General features: G+C 43.1%; 1 protein-coding gene and 1 long non-coding RNA gene across 9 annotated transcripts in view; one reads left to right on the forward strand and one right to left on the reverse strand.

Moving 5' to 3' along the window:
* Positions 1-20,543, forward strand: part of Slc39a9 (solute carrier family 39, member 9) — a 38,916-nt gene that overhangs the window by 1,687 nt on the left and 16,686 nt on the right. For 6 of the 8 annotated variants that reach the window (NM_001399670.1, NM_001399666.1, NM_001399668.1 and 3 more), the window contains 1 exon segment: positions 17,090-17,198. In NM_001399670.1, coding sequence (NP_001386599.1) covers positions 17,090-17,198 — 109 coding nt within the window. 8 annotated transcript variants of the gene reach the window in all.
* LOC134479447 (uncharacterized) overlaps positions 2,265-20,543 on the reverse strand; it is a 45,009-nt gene continuing 26,730 nt past the window's right edge. The window contains exon 2 of the long non-coding RNA XR_015623174.1: positions 2,265-3,988. This is a non-coding gene — a long non-coding RNA (uncharacterized LOC134479447). The remainder of the gene's footprint in view (positions 3,989-20,543) is intronic.

Here is a 20,543-nt window from a genome sequence, read left to right on the forward strand (position 1 = left end):
CAGTCTGTGGTGGAAAGGGTGGTGAGTCTAGGTGGGGAGGAGAAATAGAGCCTTCAGCCAGACAAAGGAATGTTTCACCTCTGCTCATGTGTTTCTTTTCTATTTCCTTTTTCATGTGTGCCCTTTGGGATCTAATGATACTGTAAGGTTTTTAGTTTTGTTTTTATTTATGGATGTTTTGCCTACATGTGTGTCTGCGTACCACATGTAATCCTGGTGTCATTGGAGGCCAAAAGAAGTTGTGGGGTCCTCTGGAAGTGGAGTTACAAAGTGTTGTGAGCCACCATGTGGGTGCTAGGAATCGAACCTGGGTCCTCTGGAAGAGCAGTTAGTGATTTAACTGCTGAGCCATCTCTCCAGCCCCTAACCCTAACACACACACACACACACACACACACACACACACACACACACATACATACATACATATATGACTATATGTATAAGACTCTCTGAAAGGCCTGAGGTATAGACAAATGGTAGTGTTTGCCTAGAATATGAAAAGCCCAAATTTGGTTCCTAGCACTGACACAGACAAAACCCCAGCAACAGATTCACTCAACCATATTACAGACAAGGAAACGGGCTATGTAACTTGAAAAAGTTCATCAAGTATCTTGGAATGAGATAGTCTGAGTCACAGCCACTTTCAGCCACTGTCCACCGTGGCAAGGGTACATAGTACATGTACTATTAGCACATGGACAAATCCTGCTCACAGACTGACTCTGCTAGCGTATTTAAATTTACTGTTGTTTCCTGTTTCCTGTCAAGGTGGCAGTTGGATAGAGCTGGGCATCAGGTGGCCTGTCAGCCCTTGACCAGTGAACTTTTGGGTTACTTTTCTGCCTAAGTTTCTGTTATCCCTCTAACAATGTTTTCTTTCATTTGTTCTTTCTTTTAAAATATTTGTGTGGGGTGTGTGTGGGGGGGTGTGCATGGATATCTGTGCAGCTTGTGTGTGCCTAGTGCCCTTGGAGGCCAGAAGGGAGCATCTGTTTTCCTAGAACTAGCCATGCGCTACCACTGACCGGCTGTTTTTCCAGACAGTGTAGCCCTGGCTGTCCTAAAGTCACTCTGTGGACCAGGCTGGCCTCAAATTCACAGGGGTCCACCTGTTTTTGCCTCCTCAAAGCAGAATTAAAGATGTGCTTCTCTAAAGATTTCTCAGAGCAGAAATGAAGTCAGTTGACGGATGGAACCATCAACTCTTAAAGCATTAGTGTTAGAAATGAGTGATCTGAAATTGCTGGAGCAGTCTCCTTGTTACATCTGACCATCTAAAGGGTATGACTTGATTTCCCTTCACTTTCTCCCCACCGGAGAACCACCTTTCTTCGTGGATGGCTTTTTCTTTACCCTAGGGCCTGGAAACTGTACCTTCATGAATTTTTGATTTCTGAAACAAAGAATAAAATTTTTAGTTGTCAAATCAATTATATATAACTATGATTATAAAGATGCTAATTTCTCAGCATATAGGGATGTGAACTAGACTTGTGAGGAGGCCACAGCTCACTTTGAGGTCCTGTGTAGCATCCTGACATTTAGATGGTTGGTTTTCTTTGGCAGTTGGGAACAACGCTGTGGAAACAGACTGAACCTAGTTTACCTAGTTCACACTCCTCGGCTGTCCTGATTGATGAATGAAGTAGATACAGAAGGCTAGAATGGGATTTTAGGTTGATTGCCTGAGGATTATTTTTGTTTTAAATTTCCATTCAAATCCAGACCCAATACATTTGCAAAAATGAAATGAAGTGGAAAAAAGGCATAGCAAATACAGCCCCATAGGTGTTGTTATTAGAGTCAGCAGACACAGAATTATCCCTGAAATTGTAGTAATCATATTGTTGTAAAAGTTTCTGAAGACTTTCAGCGTGGGGACTTTTGTGTTGAGAGAGCAGTTTGAGTTTTCATCTGCAGAGACCGAGGCTGTAGTAGGCAAATGAGCGTAGTGCTGCTGTAGGGTGAGGTTAGCGCCTAGTTTGACTAACCACCAATCTCAGAGGGGCTGAGACAACAATCGCTGGGTATCATCGGGGCTAGTTTGTAATCCCAGCCCTCAGAGACTGAGGCAGGAAGATTACAGTTTGAGGCCCAGCCTCTGCTGCATAGTGAGTTTCTATCAAGCCTGAGCTAGAGACACCATGTTTCAAAAAGCAAAACAAGAAAGAATATACACTACTTGGTTATTCCATACCATATAGTCAGTACTGAAAGCATACATACAAGCAACATTATACAGGTTATATTTGGGAATATATATGTTTACACACACACACACACACACACACACACACACACACATGCAATAACAATGAAAAAAGACGTGAATTTAAAGAGAGCAAGGAGGGGTATATGGAAGGATTTGGAGGGAAGAAAGGGAAGAGACAAATGTTGTAACTGTATTATAATCTCAGAACAATAAAACCCCAGTCAGTGTTGTTTGAGCCAGCAGTTGCACACTCATCTCATCTGTGTTCGGCTTACAGGCTATGGGAAGGATGAAATGAAGTAAGCTAGGCCTAGGACATAAGGACATTGGAAAATGTGGGGAGGATTTTCAGTACTGCTTATAAAGCCTTTTAAGATCTTCATTTGATTTATAATTTTTTGGGGGGAGGGGTGCAGTGAACTTTATTGGTGGTATTCAAGAGAGTAGGGTTCTCTGAGCTGTTCCCTTCTTCTGGGGTTCTGGAATGAAAATTGTGAGGGGAGATGCTCAGTGTTGGGGGCTGAGCTGAGACAGGGACTCCCCAACATCAGAGACCCTTTCTTCTTCTTACGTTCTTCCTGGTTGTGTGGTCCAAAGCTTCTTATTTCTTACTCATGTAGGCCATGAGGTTCACCACCATGTTGCTATCGCCATATTCGTTGTCATATCAGAAAACGATAGTTGTCATTGAGACCAGTGCCAGCCCAGCATTAAAGCTGGGTAAAGGGTAAAGTCACAGGAGACAACCTAGTCCTTTAGTGGGCCCTCTGATGCCTGCTGCAGTACCTTTTTGATGTCATCATACTTGGAAACTTTCTCCAAGCAGCATGTGAGATCCATGGTGGACACATTGTGTGTAGGAAGGCAATACCACTGAGCTTCCTGTTCAGCTCTGGGATGACCTTGCCCACAACCTTGGCAAGTGACTGCGAGGATGTGTAGCCCCACAGTCACCATGTCATAGCTTTCCACTGACAAGTCTTCTGGTAGCAGTGATGTCATGGACTGTGGTCATGAATCCCTCTACAATGCCAAAATTGTCATGGATGGCACTGGCCAGGGACATAAGCCATCAGTGGTGCAGGAAGCTACTGACAGTCTTAAGTGAGTTGTCATACTTCTCATGGCTCCCACCCAACATAACCCAACACAAACATGGGAGCATTAGCAGAAGGGGCAGAGATGGTGACACTTTTGGTTCCACCCTTCAAGTGGACCTCAGTCTTCCTCATGGTGGTAAAGATATAAGTAGACTCCACAACATACTCTTCATCAACGTTTGATGGGGGTGGAAATTTCTCTCTCAGAGGATGGAGATTGTCTTGTTGATGACAAGTTTCCTGTTCTCAGCCTTTATTGTACTGTGGAATTTTCTATGGATGGAGTCTTAAAGATTTATTTATTTATTTATTTATTTCATGTATGTGGGTACACTGTTGCTGTTTTCATGCACACCAGAAGAGGGCATCAGATCCCATTACAAATGGTTGTGAGCCATCATGTGGATGCTGGGATTTGAACTCAGGACCTCGGAAAGAGCAATCAGTGCTTTTAACTACTGAACCATCTCTGCAGCCCGGTGGGTGGAGTCTTACTGGGCATGTAGACCATGTAGTTGAGGTTCATGAAGGAGTCATTGATGGCAACAATCTCCATGTTGTCAAAGGTGAAGGCACTCCTGGTAACCAGGCACCCAATATGGCCAAATCTATTCACTCCAATCATGTCTCAGAGATGAGGCTGGCACTGCACAAGAAGATACAGCTGTTTCTGGAATGGAAGGGGAAGAGAGCATGATATCCAGTTTTTTAATTTAGTTTTATTAGAATGTGTTAATTAGACATGATAGTGGGGGTTCCACTGTGGGATATTTATGCATGCATATGTTTTCATCATATTTACCCAGTGGCCCTTACTTGCTTCCCTTCCTCTCCCTCTCACACCCTTCCTCTTCCTACCTAGTCCCTCCTCTACCTACTTTTATGTCTTTATTTGTTTATTTGTATTTTGACCACCTGGTGAGTTTCATTAAGATTGGTTACAGGATTTGGGTGAGAGGTTATTAGCAGGAGTGTGGACTCCTTACTCTTGTAACTATACTACTGAAATTTCTCTCCTCCCCCACAGGCCATTAACTATCTTTAGATAAACAGACAAGGAGGGGCTGTAGTTTATGAGCCCCCACTTCTCCAACTACTATTATTTGCTTATAGGTTCTACAGGAGTTAGCTTTGGAGGGAGTGGTTCATGAGCTTTTTTCCCTTACACGACAGGATGTCAACATCTACCTCGTTCCATTCCTTCCTCTGCTCTTAATTCATTCTATCCTGTCTTCCTTGGTGTTTCCTCAACTTTGGAGAGGATGATAGAAAAGTCCCATTTATGGCAGGTCACTGAAAACTTTCTTATTCTCAACACTTTGAGTTGAGACTTTCTGTAGTTACCACTGAACACTGATAAAAGGAGCTTTCTGAGCACGGCTAACAGCAGGCAGATTTATCAGTATAAACATGATTATTTAGTTAGCAACTTAATGGGTATCTTATGTCCATCTAGCAAAACAATAGCGGGAGCTTTTCCACTGGTGCTTACAGCATACCCACCCATGGGCTTTTGACCAGGGTTACAGTACCGACTATGTTTACCCTCCTCTGGAGAAGGTCTTAACTCAGACCAGGAGTAGTGGTTACCTTCATTTTCATTACTGGCTTGCCACTGTTGCACCATGGAGTACTTCTTACGGCTGGTTGATGGTGGAACACACAAGGTTCATAATCAGTGATGATTTTCCCTGAAGCACTGTGTAGAAACTAACAGGAAGAAGCGTCCAGCTCAGTTCCAGCCTGATTTAAATGTTCCTGCAACCAAAATATATGCTGTCCTCTAGTTATGGTGGACAGCCAACAGCCACGGCAGATGCTCATATTGTTTGGGAGTCTTCAGAGGTCCTTGACCAACCATTGGTAGAGAGGTATCCCACCTGTCTGAGGTTTCTATTGCTATCATGAAACACCGTGACCAAAGCAGCTTGGGCAGGAAAGGGTTTATTTGGCTCACATTTCCACATCACTGTTATTGAAGGGAAGGAAGTCAGCACTGGAACTCAGAGCAGGAACCTGGAAGCAGGAGTCGATGCAGAGGCCATGGGGGTGTGCTTTTTACTGCCTTGCTCAGCCTGCTTCATTTCTTTTTTTTCAGGTTTATTTATTCATGTATTTTATGTATATCATGCACACCAGAAGAGGGCATCGGATCCCATTACAGATGGTTGTGAGCCACCATGTGGTTGTTGAGAATTGAACTCCAGACCTCTGGAAGAGCAGTCAAGTGCTCCTAACCACTGAACCATCTTTCCAGCCAACAATTTCTTATTGAACCCAGGGTCACCTTGCCCAGGGGTAGCACCACCTACAATGTGCTGCGCCCTTTCACATCAATCACTAATTAAGAAGATGTCGTAAAGGCCTGCCTACAGCTCAGTGTTATGGAGGCATTTTCTCAATTGAGGCTCTCTCCTCTCTGATAAGTTGACATAAAACTATTTATGTTCCCTGGGATAGGAATTTAATAACCTATAATTTCTGAAAACAACTTTATTTATTGTCATAGGGGACTTCCATTTAAACTTTTTTATTAGGTTTCCTTCTGGCTTTTCCATATATGCTTAGTTTTGGTTGAACTTTCCTTTACACTTCCTCCCTCCCATTTCCCTGACCTTCTCTGATGACTTGTGGCAACAAACGTCTGATAATGAAGGAGCTTCCCCTCTCACCTCCTTCACAATCATAGACACTTTTTAGCTTTTGTTTGTACTACAGACAGCTTGTGGTGGTGGCTGGCCTTAGCTTTCATGGCTCCTGTTTTCCTTGGAGACATGTTTGCCCTGTAACTTCCCCACTTTGTGACAATGTTCTTGGTATGTAACTTTCTTTTTCTTTCTGTACTGAAATATTAGTGTTAAGGTTTGTTTTGTCCTTTCACATTTTGGGGTTGTCTTTTGTGTCTGCTTACAATAAGTGATTCATTCAAAATAGGTGTCTCTGGGTTTTGACTCATCACTAAATACAAGGCTTTGTGTTTAAAGAGCAAGTTTGTTCAGTCTGCATTTTCTTTGGCAGTTGGTCCCCTTTGAGGCAGTTCAAGGACATTTTGCATTGTCTGGTGTCTTACTCTTTTATTTCTTTATGAGAATGCAATAGCTTTTGCCCCTTTTTTGAATTTTATTTCTGAGTTCTAAGACTTTTGGGCTGGAGAGATGGCTCAGTGGTTAAGAGCACTGCTCTTCCAGAGGTCCTGAGTTCAATTCCCAGCAACTACATGGTGGCTCACAACCATCTGTAATGGGATCTGATGCCCTCTTCTGGTATGTGTGAAGACAGCTACAGCGTACTCATATATAATGAATAAATAAATCTTTTTTTTTTTTTAAAAACTTTAAATTTTACCTCAGTGGATTTATCCTTATTTGGAAAGCAGCCAGTAACACGTTTTTCCTCATAACTACAGATGATTACTTTGTAAGGCTCTATGACTGATAAACTAAGTTTAAGTGAGACAAAATTAGGATATAATCAGATCCAATACTTTTATGAAAAATTCACTTTCTCTAAGATGCTATATGGATATACATAATTAAAATTCACTTGCATAATAAAGTAGTTTTTTTTAAAGATTTATTTATTTATTATATATAAGTACACTGCAGCTGTCTTCAGACACACCAGAAGAGGGCATCTGATATCATTACAGATGGTTGTGAGCCACCATGTGGTTGCTGGGATTTGAACTCAGGACCTCAGGAAGAGCAGTCAGCGCTCTTAACCACTGAACCATCTCTCCAGCCCCCATAAAGTAGTTTTTTCTTTTGTTTTTAAGATTTATTTATTTTATGTATTCGTATGAGTACTCTGCAGCTGTCCTCAGATACCAAAAGAGTGCCTTGGATCCCATTATAGATGGTTGTGAGCTACCTTGTGGTTGCTGGGAATTGAGCTCAGGACCTCTAGAAGAGCAGTCGGTGTTCTTAACCGCCGGCCATCTCTCCAGCCCCTCTTTTGTTTCCTTAACAAAGGGTCCTCACTCTATGCGGTTTGCCTGGAATTCATAGAGACCTGTACTGCTTCCCGAATGCTAGAGTCAAGGGTGCGCGCCTCTACCTTCGTGTGTGCTCCTGAGCTCTTCCTATATATCAGGCACTGGTATGACTTGTCTTATTTAAGCCTCAGGACAAGATCCAAAGGTAGTGTTAATGTAGCTTTACAAATAACTAATTTGGCAGAAGCCACACACTTTGGTGTCAAGAGACTTTGACTCCGGATGTCAGAGTGTTTGTCCGCTGAATGACACCACTTTCCTGATGAGCACTGTAAAGATGTTGTGAGAAAGGATCTGTTTACGTCGGTTCTTTCCACCCACTAAACCAGGAGCATCTCAACACCAAGAACATTTTGCCTTCCCAGTTTCTCTCTCACCATGGTCTTAGTTGGGATAGTAAGACTTCAACCCCTCTAGTAAACAGTTGTATGTGTGCAAGGCCCAGATGTCTATAACATGTGCCCAATTGGAATCTGAAGTAGTTGCCATTTTGAACTAAGATTTTCAACTTGATATCTTCACTATTTAATTATATTCCATTTTTTTATGATGATATCCTTTTAAAGGGAAGAGAAAAACCTATTCGGAATGTTTCTAATTGAAGATCGTGTATCTGTCTGTCTATCTGTCTGTATTCCTCAGTTGCTTCTTCAACTTTTGCACTCACAGAACATGGAGCTTGCTTTTTTTCAGCTAGATTGGCTGGCCAGCAAGGCTCCCTCCCTGTCACTGACCTGTCTCTGCCCCAAGTGCTGGTGCTACAGACACGCACCATCACTCCCAAATTTTTCCATAAGTGCTAAGAATCTGAACTCTGATCTTCATTTTACCAAACCCTGAGCCATATCCCCAAATCCACACTGGATGAACTTAGAACTGAGGCTTTTTTTTGAATGATGAGATCTAACATCCACTAGGGCTCCATTTGGAACTCCAGGTAATAAAGAATAGTGCTAGGGGCTGGGGATTTAGCTCAGTGGTAGAGCGCTTACCTAGGAAGCGCAAGGCCCTGGGTTCGGTCCCCAGCTCCGAAAAAAAAAAGAACCAAAAAAAAAAAAAAAAAAAAAAAAAGAATAGTGCTAAATGTGAGTGTGGTCCTAGGAGCCTCTGCAAGGTGAGGTACTACTGCATCACTGTCATCCCAGCTGAGATGGGTGTTCAGAGCCACTCGGTTGCATGTATTAGGAACTCTCTTTAAGAAGAGAAGAATGCCGGGCATGGTAGCCCAAGCCTTTAGTCCCAGCACATGGTGGGCAGAGGCATGGGGATTTTTGTGAGCTTAGGCTTGGCCTGATCTACAGAGTGCATTACAGGCTAGCTGAGGCTACATAGAAGAAAAGAAAAGAGGAAGAGAAAAGAAAAACAGAAAGCTCTTCACTTACCCTTGAACACTAGTGTTTTTTATTTCCAATTTCCTGAGCCAGAAGTAGATGGGTTATTGGGTTGGAGATCCCGTCTCAGTTATATGAGCCGTGAAGTGACAAGGTCAAGATGATGACACCTGTCGTGGAAGGGTCTCCTTGCTGCCTTGATCCTGTGCATTTATTATACTCTAGCTAACCCTGGGCTCTCCACCAAGCCACACAGTCAGCTTCATTTCTTTATGCATTTGACAGGCAAATGGGAGAACACTTGGTAAAAGCAAAAAACTCTTCAACAGTAAAACACATTTTATGACAGGCAGTTTAGCCCAGTGATTAAGAGTATAAACTCTGGGGCTGGAGAGATGGCTCAGTGGTTAAGAGCCCCAACTGCTCTTCCAGAGGTCCTGAGTTCAATTCCCAGCAACCACATGGTGGCTCACAACCATCTGTAATGGGATCCAATGCCCTCTTCTGGTGTGTCTGAAGACAGCTACAGTGTAGTTATATATAATAAATAAATAAATCTTTAAAAAAAAAAAAGAGTATAAACTCTGGGGTTAGACTTCATAGGTCCAAGTCATTGCTCCGCCACTTACTTGCAATGTGAGGCTAGGCAAATTACTTTCTAGGTCTTGGTTTCTCCCACTGTACGGCGAGGATAATAGAAGTACCTACCTCATAGGATTGTCGCTAGGATTAACTGAGCTGACACATGTAAAGGGATTGTAGTAGATAGAGCGTGTGGATTACTGAGTACTTGACAACTGCTAGTTATTTAGTGATAGGCAGAGTATTGGTGGCACTTTTCCTATCTAGAACTTGGCCTTCTGGAAACCTAGAGAATCCAGAGAACCAGCAAGTCTGATTTGCCAGACCTCCTGAGATAAGCATTTTGCCCTTGGTTCTCATGTAGCTCCTGCTTTTTCTCATAAACTATTGGGCTAGATACCAGTTGAGTGCCTTTTGTTCCAAATTCAGTCTTCATCATTCTCTCTGCAAAAAACATGTACCTGGCCCTTTAAATATCTCATCTGCCAGCTGGCAGGATGTTAACTCCTTGTCAGTAAAGGAGGCTAGAGAATAATAATAAGAGGGAGGTGTTATCCTTCTCGTTCTGGCATCCTTGCTGAGCAGGCTCCTGGGCAGTTTCTCTGGCACTTATTTCTTTAGCATGCCAGCCGCCCCACACAATGTCTATCCCTGGCAACTCCTGCAATGTGCTGGAGTCTTAACCCCTCCTCTGGGTAGGCTTCTCTGCAGCCAACTGTTCAGTCTAGGCTCTTGGGGCACTCAGCAGGCATCAGTTTCCATTGGCACCCCTCCTGGGTATTTTATGGAACAGTCTCCAGTGAGACACTCATGAACAGCTTTTCCAACACCCTGGAGTGCTTGTTTGCAGTGAGTTCTACCAGCATGGTAACTCAGAGACTTCTGCTCTTCGTTCAACTCCAGCTATGCCCTCTTCAGCAGGCTTTGGACCACAGTCTTCTCATTTTTCCGGCACTCTTATATCTGTCCTTGGGTGGCAGCCACTCCTTGTATTTGCTACCTGTATATTCTTTAAAGCTTTTTCTTACTAGCTAGTTATTTTAGCCCCTTGTTAAATTTCCTCTTTGTATTCAACTTTGCCTGTTCAGATGACTTTGTGGTTTCTCTTTCTTGGTTGGACTCTGTTACAGCTAGGTAATTGTTCATACTGGTCTAACATAAGATCCAGCAGTTTAACTGGGGCAAAGGGGTGTGCTCTTGTAGCTCCAGAAATGCTGGAGGCTGAAACAAGAGGATGACTGAGTCTGGAAGGGCCAGCTGGAGCAACATGGTAAGATCCATGTCTTAAAAATCAGTCTAGGGGGTTGGGGATTTGGCTCGGTGGTAGAGCGCTTGCCTAGGAAGCGCAAGGTCCTGGGTTCGATCCCCAGCCCCGGAAAAAAAAAAAAATCAGTCCAGTGCCATAGTGCATGGCAGCTGACCTTTAGTGTCTGCATGGAATGGTCAGGTAGTAATGAGAGCTGTGAGGACCTGAAAACCACATATTATTTGATACATAGTCCCAGATACTACCAAAGCTTTCTATTTTTCCAGAACTGGAAATCTTCCAAATGTTATTTTGTGACTTAGAGTTACACATTTTCAACCCACACTTGAGTTGAGGGAGCCTCTGGAGGGCCCCATGGTTTCCTCAGCTGTGTACAGACAGACGGCAGGGACTAGGAGAGGAAATGAGTACACAGGACAGAGAGCAAGAGACTGAAAAGCATTCCAAAGAACCACAAACCCTCAAAGTGCAAAGTTTAAAACCACTCAGCAAAGGAAATAACACCTTTTAAGAATATATTTACGGGCTACAAGACAGTATAGGGTTTTGCAGCATGTTTTCTTGCAGATGTGTGGGTCCCAGCAACCACACGGTGGTTCACAACCATTCCTAACTCCAGTTCCGGAGGACGCTGCTGCCTTCTGGCCTCCACGGGTACCAGGCACACACATGGTGCACATACATACATGCAGGGAAAGCATTCATATGGATAAAATCAAGTTTAATCTTTTAAAATATTTTATTGATTCTTTGAGAATTTCATTCAGTGTATTTTGATCACTTTACCCCTAACTCCTCCTGATCCACCCTCAGCTGGAGAAAACATCTTAATGGTGACACCAGAGCATAGCACCCCTGACTCAACCAGAGAACAATATTTTTAATGGCTTGTACTGAGTTACATGCCAGTTCTGTGTTGATTTTAGTAGTAACCCTGATGAGGGGAAACTGAGTTTCAGTGGTTAATAAGTTCAAGGCCTGTTTATATAGTCTCTAGTTAACTTGGCAATTAAAAAGTGCGTGCATGTGTGTGGGGGTGTCCACAAGAGTAGAAGGAAGTTACTGGATCCCTTGGAGCTGGAGTTACAAGTGTTCTTAAGTCTGCTGTAGGTGCTGGGATTCAAACCTTCTCAGGTAGAGCAGCAAGCACTCTTAACTGCTGAACTCTCTCCAGCTTCCAGGAATTTTTGTCGTTGAGACAAGATTTCACTGTGTAACCCTGGCTGGCCTGGAACCATCAGAGATTCACTTTTCCTCTGCTTCCTGAGGTTTTCCCCACCTGAGACAGAATCTGATGCTAACCTAGAGTGACCTGGAACTTGCTGAGTAGCTAAGGATGACCTTGGGTTTTGAAACCCCTGGCTCCACTTTAATGGTGGGATTGCAGACAGATGCCACTTATTTTTATGTGGTGTTAGAGATGAAACCCAGTGCTTCATGCTTGCTAGCCATGAATCCTGCTGCATTCCCAGCCCATAGTTAGCGGTTAAAAATAGTTTATGTGGATGGGTGTTTTGTCTGCATACATGTCTATACTCTGGAACTGGAATTACAAATAGTTGCCAGAAGCCATGTGGGCTCTGGGAATCAAACTTAGGTGGTCCTCTGGAAGAGCACATAGAGCTCTTACCTGCTCAGTCCTCTTCTGTTTCCAGCATCTTAGGGTGGGGGAAGGCCTGTTTATACTTACTTATAGTTTGTGGGAATCACATTTTGTCTTAGGATTTCATTGCTTAGGTGTGAATAGACACCATGACTAAGGCAACTCTTATAAAAGAAAACATTTAAATGGGGTTAGCTTACAGTTTTAAAGATTTAGTCCATTAACATCATAGTGGGAACCATGGCAGGCAGGCGTGCTGGAGAAGGAGCTGAGAGCTCTACCTCATGATCCACAGGCAGCAGGAAACTGTCATCAGGCTTAGCTTAAGCATATATGAATCCTCAAAGCCCACCCCTACAGTGACACGCTTCCTCCAACAAGGCCACACCTCCTAATAGCACCACTCCCTATGGGCGAAGCATTTAAACTCCTATGGTGGTCATTCCCATTTGAATCACCACACATTTTATGTCCATTTTCTTGTCCCCCCTCCCTCCTCCTCCTCTTCCTCTTCTTCTTCTTTCTCTTCCTCCTCCTCCTCCTCCTCCTTCTTTTTTTCTTTTTTCAAGACTGGGTTTCTCTGTGCAGCTCTGGCTGTCCTGGAACTCAGAGATCCACCTGCTTCAGTCTCCCAAGTGCTAGTATTAAAGGTGTTTACTACCATTGCTCAGCCTTCTGTTGTAATTTTTAACATGGTTGAGTAGGTGATGTATAATTTTATATTTTCCCTTTTGTTTGGGAATTATTTCCTTATCATTTTCCTTTATTGTTCAAGTTTAATAGAGCCATTTTCAAATGTCTTCACTACACTCAATCATTTATTATACTGAAATTCTTGTGTACCCATTTGTTTTTGACATACTAGATTGAGTTTTTAAATGTCTAAAACTGTGGCCATATTTCACATATTAAGAATGGATAATAAGCTGGGTGGTAGTGGTGCATGCCTCTAATTTCAGCACTGGGAAGGCTGAGGCAGGCGGATCTCTGTGAATTCCAAGATAGCCTGGTCTACAGAGGGAGTTCTAGGACAGCCAGGCTACCAAGAAACCCTGTCTCAAAAACAATGAAATAATGGAGCCAGGCGTAGTGGCCCAGTACACCCCTTTGGAGGCAGATGCAGGTGAATCTGTGTGAGTTGGAGACCAGCTTGGTATACATTGTGAGTTCCAAGACAGAAAGACTACATAATGGAGAGACCCTGCCTCAAACAGAAAGAAAAGGAGAGAGAGAGAGAGAGAGAGAGAGAGAGAGAGAGAGAGAGAGAGAGAGAGAATATATATGAGAATAGAATGATGGGTCAAAGGGCATAAATATCTCTAAGAAGGTTCTCAATATTTAAGGATGTATTTACCCCATAAATCCCCATGGCACTTTATTTCCATATTATTGTTGTTCATTTTAAAAATAACTTTGATAGGGAAAATACTTTTATTGTTTTAGTCTACTCAGTAGGCCCTTTATATATTACTGGTACATCTATTGTCTATTTTCTCCTAACTTCTTTGCTAGTGGATTCTGCTTTTGTTTTCAGTGGTCACTTGAAAGACTCTACATAGGTTTTTAGTTATATTCAGTTCTGTGTTGTTTTGTTTTGTGTTTTAAGACATGGTTTCTCTGTACAGCCCTGGCTGCCCTGACTGGCCTCAAGCTCAGAAACCTGACTGCCTCTACATCTGAGCATATGCCACCATCAACAGGTATATTTAACATAAAAGTTTAGAAAGAAAAACAGATTAGTCTTTTATTTCAAGATTGGGGGAAGTGGCTTTCATGAAGTATATGCTTACTATTACTTCCTGGAAGACTTCATTAATCTTTATGAATTAGGAAAGAGAAGTCTTAGATGTCTCTGGCTACTGTTCATTTACATTACTGTTCATAACACTGTATAACTTACTGCATTACCCTACTTGTAGAAGCTTTCTGTGCATGAAGCAGATGATATCAAAGATAAGAACTAGCAGAGTCTCCGTGGAGTGTGCCAACATCCTCTTGCTATGCAGTGGCAGGGGCAGTATTTGCTTACCGAGGACGGAAGCACGGGAGGGTCAGAGAGCTGCCTTAGAGCCCGGGAACTTTGGGGGGCCTTGTTTCAGACAGAAGAACTTGAACAAAGTTTAGATCTGAGTTATTAATTTTAACGGCAGATCATGTAGTGGCTACGTTAGTATTAAGAAACATCTCTTCGAAGCATCTTTGTAGAGTGTGGAGAAAAGCTTTGTTTGTTTAGGGCACTGTTGATGCTTTGAGTACTAAGGTGGGCTTGGACACAGGATTGAAACAGGAATTTTCAGTATCAAAAGTTTCTAAAAGCCATGGCTTGTATTATTTGGTTGAACAGAATAATTTGTTGATTGTTTTTATGAGCAGGAAAAGAAAAACTATTTAATTTTCTTGCTGTCTGCCAAGAAAATTAAACAGACTTCAAAGCTTTGCACTGATAGTTAATGACATTGAATGCAAGCTGTTGTTTTAATGAATACAGCTGGCTGACTCTTCAGCCCAGTCAGCTACAACTGTGAAGTTCTAAGATGAGGCAACAAAACCAATGGCACTGCACAGTTCATGCCTCCCTTGAGAAAATAGTGCATCACTCTGACAGAAACTACTGCTTGGGAGCTCTCTTCCCATCTTGAAATATACCTGGAATCTGTAGTTCGTCATTTAAATATACTCTCTTAGTGATTTGCCACAGGCAAAGGAGAGAGTCTACCAGCACTTTGTTAACTTTGATAAACACAGAATTTGAGATTGAATCCCCGGTTGTAAAGTTACATGAGAGAATACAGCTATGTAGACACCGTGGAGCCATTATTTCTAGGCTTGAAATGAATTATGTTGCATCTAAAATGATTCTGGTGGTATGCTGGCTAGTTTTAATCAACTTGATACAAGCTAGAGTCATCAGAAAGGGAGCCTCAACTGAGAAAATGCCTGTATGAGACTGTGCTGTAGGCAAACCTGTAAGGCATTTTCTTAATGATTATGGGAGCATCCAGCCCATTGTGGGTGCTGTGACCTCTGGACAAGTGGTCCTGGGTTCTATAGAAAGCAGGCTGAGCAAGCCAGTAAGCAGCACCCTCCATGGCCTCTGCATCAGCTTCTGCCTCCGGGTTCCTGACCTGTGTGAGTTCCTGTCCTTACTTCCTTCAGTGATGAACAGTGATGTGGAAGTGAAAGCCAAATAAATCCTTTCTAACCCAACTTGCTTTGGCCATGGTGTTTCATCATAGCAATAGAAACCCAAATTAAGGTAGTTAATAAAAAATTTTCCTAACAAAATTTGTCACTGCAACTTCACTGCATCTCATAGCAGTGGCACTTATGTTGTTGATGGTCCTTTTCAGCAATGTTGCCTCTGTCATAGGTTGGTCATCGTCAACTGGCTCATGGAGATCATCCAGCTGCATGCTAACACTGTATAACTTACTGCTTGTTTTCTTTTTCTCATGCGCGCGCGTGCGTGAGTGCGTGTGTGCATGCGTGTGTGTGTGTGTGTGTGTGTGTGTGTGTGTGTGTGTGTGTGTGTATGTGTGTGTGACCTATGGGTGCCCTGTTCTCTCACTCTGCCTTACTCCTTTGAGACTGGGTCTCTCACTGAACCTGGCCTTGGGCTGGCATACAGCCACGCCCAGCTTTTTACATGGTTGCGGAGATTTGAACCCAGGTCCCATACTTGTACAGCAAGCTTCTTACAAGAATTCACATCTTTAAGACTTTAAGCCTAAATTGTTAAATTGTAGTCCAGATAAGTTGTAGCAGTTTGCATTGATGGCAGGTTTAGGGAAATACACTCATTGCCCCTGTTCATGAGCACTCTCTTCCTGGGTCGTTACCAATTTTCTCATTTTACTTTAAGGGTTGTGGTCTCCCTGGCAGCTGATATTTGTAATCCCAGCAGTTGGGAAACTAAGGTAGGATTGCTGTGGTTTTAAAGCCTGCTTAAGCTGGTAGATCCTGGCCAGGTCAGTTTGGGACCTTATTACTCCTGGAAGGTAGTTAATGTTCTATGAGGGAGGAAGAGACTTCTCTTTTCTTTTTTAAATTGTTATTTTGTATTTTATGTGTATGGGTGTTTTGCTTGCATGTATGTCTGTGCATCACATGGGTGTAGTGCCGGCTGAGGCTAGAAGAGTGAGCCAGATCCCCTGTAACTGGAGTTACAGACAGTTGGGAGCTGCCATGTGGGTACTGGGAAAGGAACTAAGACCTCTGGAGAACAGCATTGCGCTTAACCGATGAGCCATCTCTCTAGCCTGAAATGTTTTTTTCACTGGTAAGATGCTCGTGCTCTGTAAACAAACCCTCACTCGTCTGCTAAAAGCTACCCTAACAAAACTCAGTGGATCACTAAAAGAAAAAGACAGGAAAGTGGCAGCGCGGCTAGTTGGGAAGAGGATAGGAGACAGTGGGACTGAAATGGAGAGGGACGTATGCTCAGATTACATTAAATTCCATGCTGGAGCAGTGTTTCAGTGCCATATGAGACTCGTTACTACGTATGCAAGTTTTTCAACTAATAAAAATTAGCTATTTATAAAACAAACAGATGGACTTGGGATGTAGTTCAGCTGATAGAATGTGGGAAGCCTTCCGGTTGGTCCCCAGCACTGCATAAAACCAGGTGTGGATCTCATGTCTGTAATCTCAGCGCTTAGGAGAGAGAGGTAGGAGGAAATGCAAGGTCATCCTCAACAACAGTTTCAACTAGGAGACCAGCCTGGGCTACACAAAACCCTGCCTCCAAACAAAGAAGCAAAGAGTCATGATCTTGTGTTGCCCAGGTTGCCTCAAATTTCTGGGCCCAAGTAGTCTTTCCTGTGTCAGCCTTCTCAGAAGCCTGTGTGCCCAACTTCTCATCTTTTAACTGGCATTACTTGTGAAGCCAACCATTTTTCAGGCTTACTGGCCATTGCAGCTGTTGGTTTCATGAATGAAAAATGTTCCCTAATCATCAGTTGGTCTTTCTAATAGTTTTCTTGTTTTTCTAGGAACGGCTGAAGCTGGTGACTGTGTTGGGTGCTGGCCTTCTCTGTGGAACTGCACTGGCAGTCATCGTGCCGGAAGGGGTGCATGCACTTTATGAGGAGGTCCTGGAGGGTGAGAGAGACACACCTCACTTGAGACGTGTTGGCAGAGAATTCATGGAATTTCTTCTGGATATGGTTTATGTTTGTCCTGAAAGAGCATTTAAGAGACACTTTGGACATCTTGGACATTGTGCACGTCCTTAGCAGTTCTGTGAATGCTGTAACTCAGAAACACTACCTCATATTTGTTTGCAATAATGACGGCTTTTAGTTTTTTTGAGTGTAACAGTTCGTGTGTGTGTGTGTGTGTGTGTGTGTGTGTGTGTGTGTGTGTGTGATATGCATGTACATATGTGTACACATGAGTATGGAAGCCAGAGATTGATATCTGGTCTCTTCCTCTAGATCTCCACACCTTCCCTTATTACTATGTTTATTGTATGAGGGGATGGGTACACGCATGCCATAGTGCATGTGCAGAGGTCAAAGGACAGCTTGTGGGAGTCAGTTCTCCTCTTCTAACATGTGGGTCCTTGGGATTGAATCGGGCGTGGTTGCATTCATTTTTAGCCTCTTACCTAATATACTCAATCTTATTTTTTGAGAAAGGTCTTTGACTAAACCTGGAGCTCACCAATTTGGCAAGACTGGGAGGCCAGAGAGCTGCAGGGATCCTCCTGCTTCTGCCTCCTCAGTGTTAGGAAAGGGGCACACCACCATGCCGGGCTTTTTACAGAAGTACTGGAGATTTGAACTCATAGAGTTGAAAATTATTCCCTTATTGCCCATATTCTGGAAGCGATTGCTGAACTAATATTTTTTTCTAGGGTTTGCTAGAATTTTGTCCATGTTGGAAGGTGTTTGTATTAGTAACTTTTCTCATTACTGTGATCAAGTCCCTGAGGAAAGCCATGAAGAGCGATTTTGGCTCACAGTTTAAGAGGATCATCTCCATAGTGGCAGGAAAAGCCTGGGTGCAAGAGTGGCTCACAGCTATGGTGGCAGGTGCGTGCAAGGGCTGGTAACTTGCATTGGCAGTTAGGAAGTGGCAGGGAAGAGATATTCAGGCAGAGGTAGATGTTTCCCTTAAGGTCTGAACCAGCAAGCCTTTTTTTTTTTTTTTTTTTTTTTAAAGAAAAGACCTACCTAAAAATTCTATAACTCTTTCTAAAATAACTCCAGGGCTGAGAACCAAGTCTTCAAACACTTGAGCCTATAGGGAGCAAACTCTTAGTTCCAACAAACTTACTTTCTACTGCAGGCTCCTATAGGTTCATGGTCTTCTCATAAAACGAAATATGTTATATCTGACTTCAAAAGTCCCCAAGTCTTGCAGTTCCAAAAATGTTTTAAAAAACAAAGTCTCCTCTAAGATTCTTTTAACAGTGAGCCCCGAAAAACCAGAAACAAGTTACTTCTCCCAAAATATACAGTGGCACAGAGTAAACTTTTGGAAGTCAGTATGGAATAGTTTACAACCTGGGGGTCACATGACCTTTTCACAGGGGTCATATATCAGATAGCCCGCATACCAGATATTTACATCACGATTCATCACTAGCAAAATTGTAGTTATGAAGTAGCAACAAACATCATTTTATGGTTGCAGGTCAGACAATGCAAGAAATGTATTAAAGGGTCACAGCATTAGGAAGCTTGGGAATCACTTTCATACCGCAGAGAGAGCATCTCAAAGCACACTGGAAACCTAAGCACCGAAGCCTGCAGTTCGTGTCAGTTGTGGCATTTCATGTGCTCCAGTGGACCTGGGCAGCCCTGCCTACCCTCAGCTTTGCTGGCTGTAGCATTTCTGGCCTGGCTTGTGCTACTCTGCTGCACTGCTGCAGCTTTCCTCGGGGCGGCTGTGTTCCTCCTACCTGTAACAGAACTCTGCTGCAAGTGTACTTTCCCTCAGCTTCATGCACAGCCACTCAGGGAACTGGGTCCTGTCACATGTTGCTTGGTCTTAGAGGGTTTGTGAAACTTTGGTGCAAACCTTAATAAAATAAAGTAAATATTAAAAAATTAGAGCCAGCCATGGTTGTATGAGTCTGTAAGTAATCCTTGGGCTGGGAGGGGTGTTGGAGGGCAGGGCATAGGTAAGCTGATCCTGGGAGTTTGCTAGCCAGCCATTATAGGCAAAAAAACGACCAACTTCTAGCTCAGTGAGAGACCCTGTCTCCAGAAATAGGATGGCAGCCATCAAGGTAGATTAGCAAATAAGGGTACTTGCTGTCCAGCCTGACAGTCTGCTGAGTTCAGTCACCACATGGCGGGATGGGAGAACTGACTTCCCAGGCTGTCTTCTGACCATCACATGTGCATCACTGTACAGGTGCCTTACCACCCCCTCCCCATACAGATCAAGAAAGGAGAGAATACAGTGGAAAGCCATAGAGGAACATACCTGATGTTCACCTCTGACCTCTGCATACATATGTAGATGTTAGACATATACATGCCTAACACATGCACAAACATGTAAAGACTTTTAGCCTTATTTATGGGAGCAACCAGTCTTTTAGATTCGATTAAGACCCATTGCGTGAGATGGAACCTATACTAGACACCAGTAGAGTGGCCAGGAACCTGAGACTAGCTAAGCCATGGGCCTAGGGGAAGCCTACGACTTTTCCGATAAAGGAACATAGTAAACAAATTGACTTGTAATTCTATACTGCTATAACCATAGTGGAGAGCATGGCTGGACCTCACTGGAAAAGCTGCTTCTTGCAGTAAATGTAGTTAACAAAGAGACCCACACCTGGACAGTGCAGAGAGTGAGACTCAACTGGACAACGCCCTCAGCCAATGGGATGTAAAAGCCCTCCCCTCATGGCTCCCCTCATGGCTCCCCTCATGGCTCAGGATTCTTTACAGAAGAGGAGGCCTAAAGAGTGTAAGAGAGGAAATGGACGACTCCAAGGAAACAGGGTCTCCAGATACAAAAGGGCCGATGCTCACGTGAACTCATAGAGGCCACAACTGCACACACATGGCCTACACTGGCTCAAACCAGGCAAAATCCCAGCACTGAGAAGGGAAAGACAGAGACCCAGCCCTGAGAGGCTATTTGCAATTGAAACCTTCTGGGAAAGGGAAAAATCCGTTTTCTCCAACGGAAACTGAGTCATACACACTCTAGGGGTTAACTAACATAAAATAGATCCTATATTTTTTGTCTTTTTGTTTTATTTAGGGAGAAAGAATATGGAGTTGGGTGAACTGGAAAGGATCTGAGAGGAGATGGAGGAGAGAAAATAATTTAATCAAGATATATTGTATAAAATTTTTCAATAAAAATAAAGTTTTAGTCTTTAAGCATTATTGATATTTGAAGTAGCAAACACATAACTATAAATTAGGAATATCTTTTGGCTAGTTGTTAGTTACTATAATTCAGTGTCCCTTGGTG

This window comes from Rattus norvegicus, chromosome 6, assembly GCF_021556685.1.
Source record: "Rattus norvegicus strain SHRSP/BbbUtx chromosome 6, alternate assembly SHRSP_T2T, whole genome shotgun sequence".
Lineage (NCBI taxonomy): Eukaryota > Metazoa > Chordata > Mammalia > Rodentia > Muridae > Rattus > Rattus norvegicus.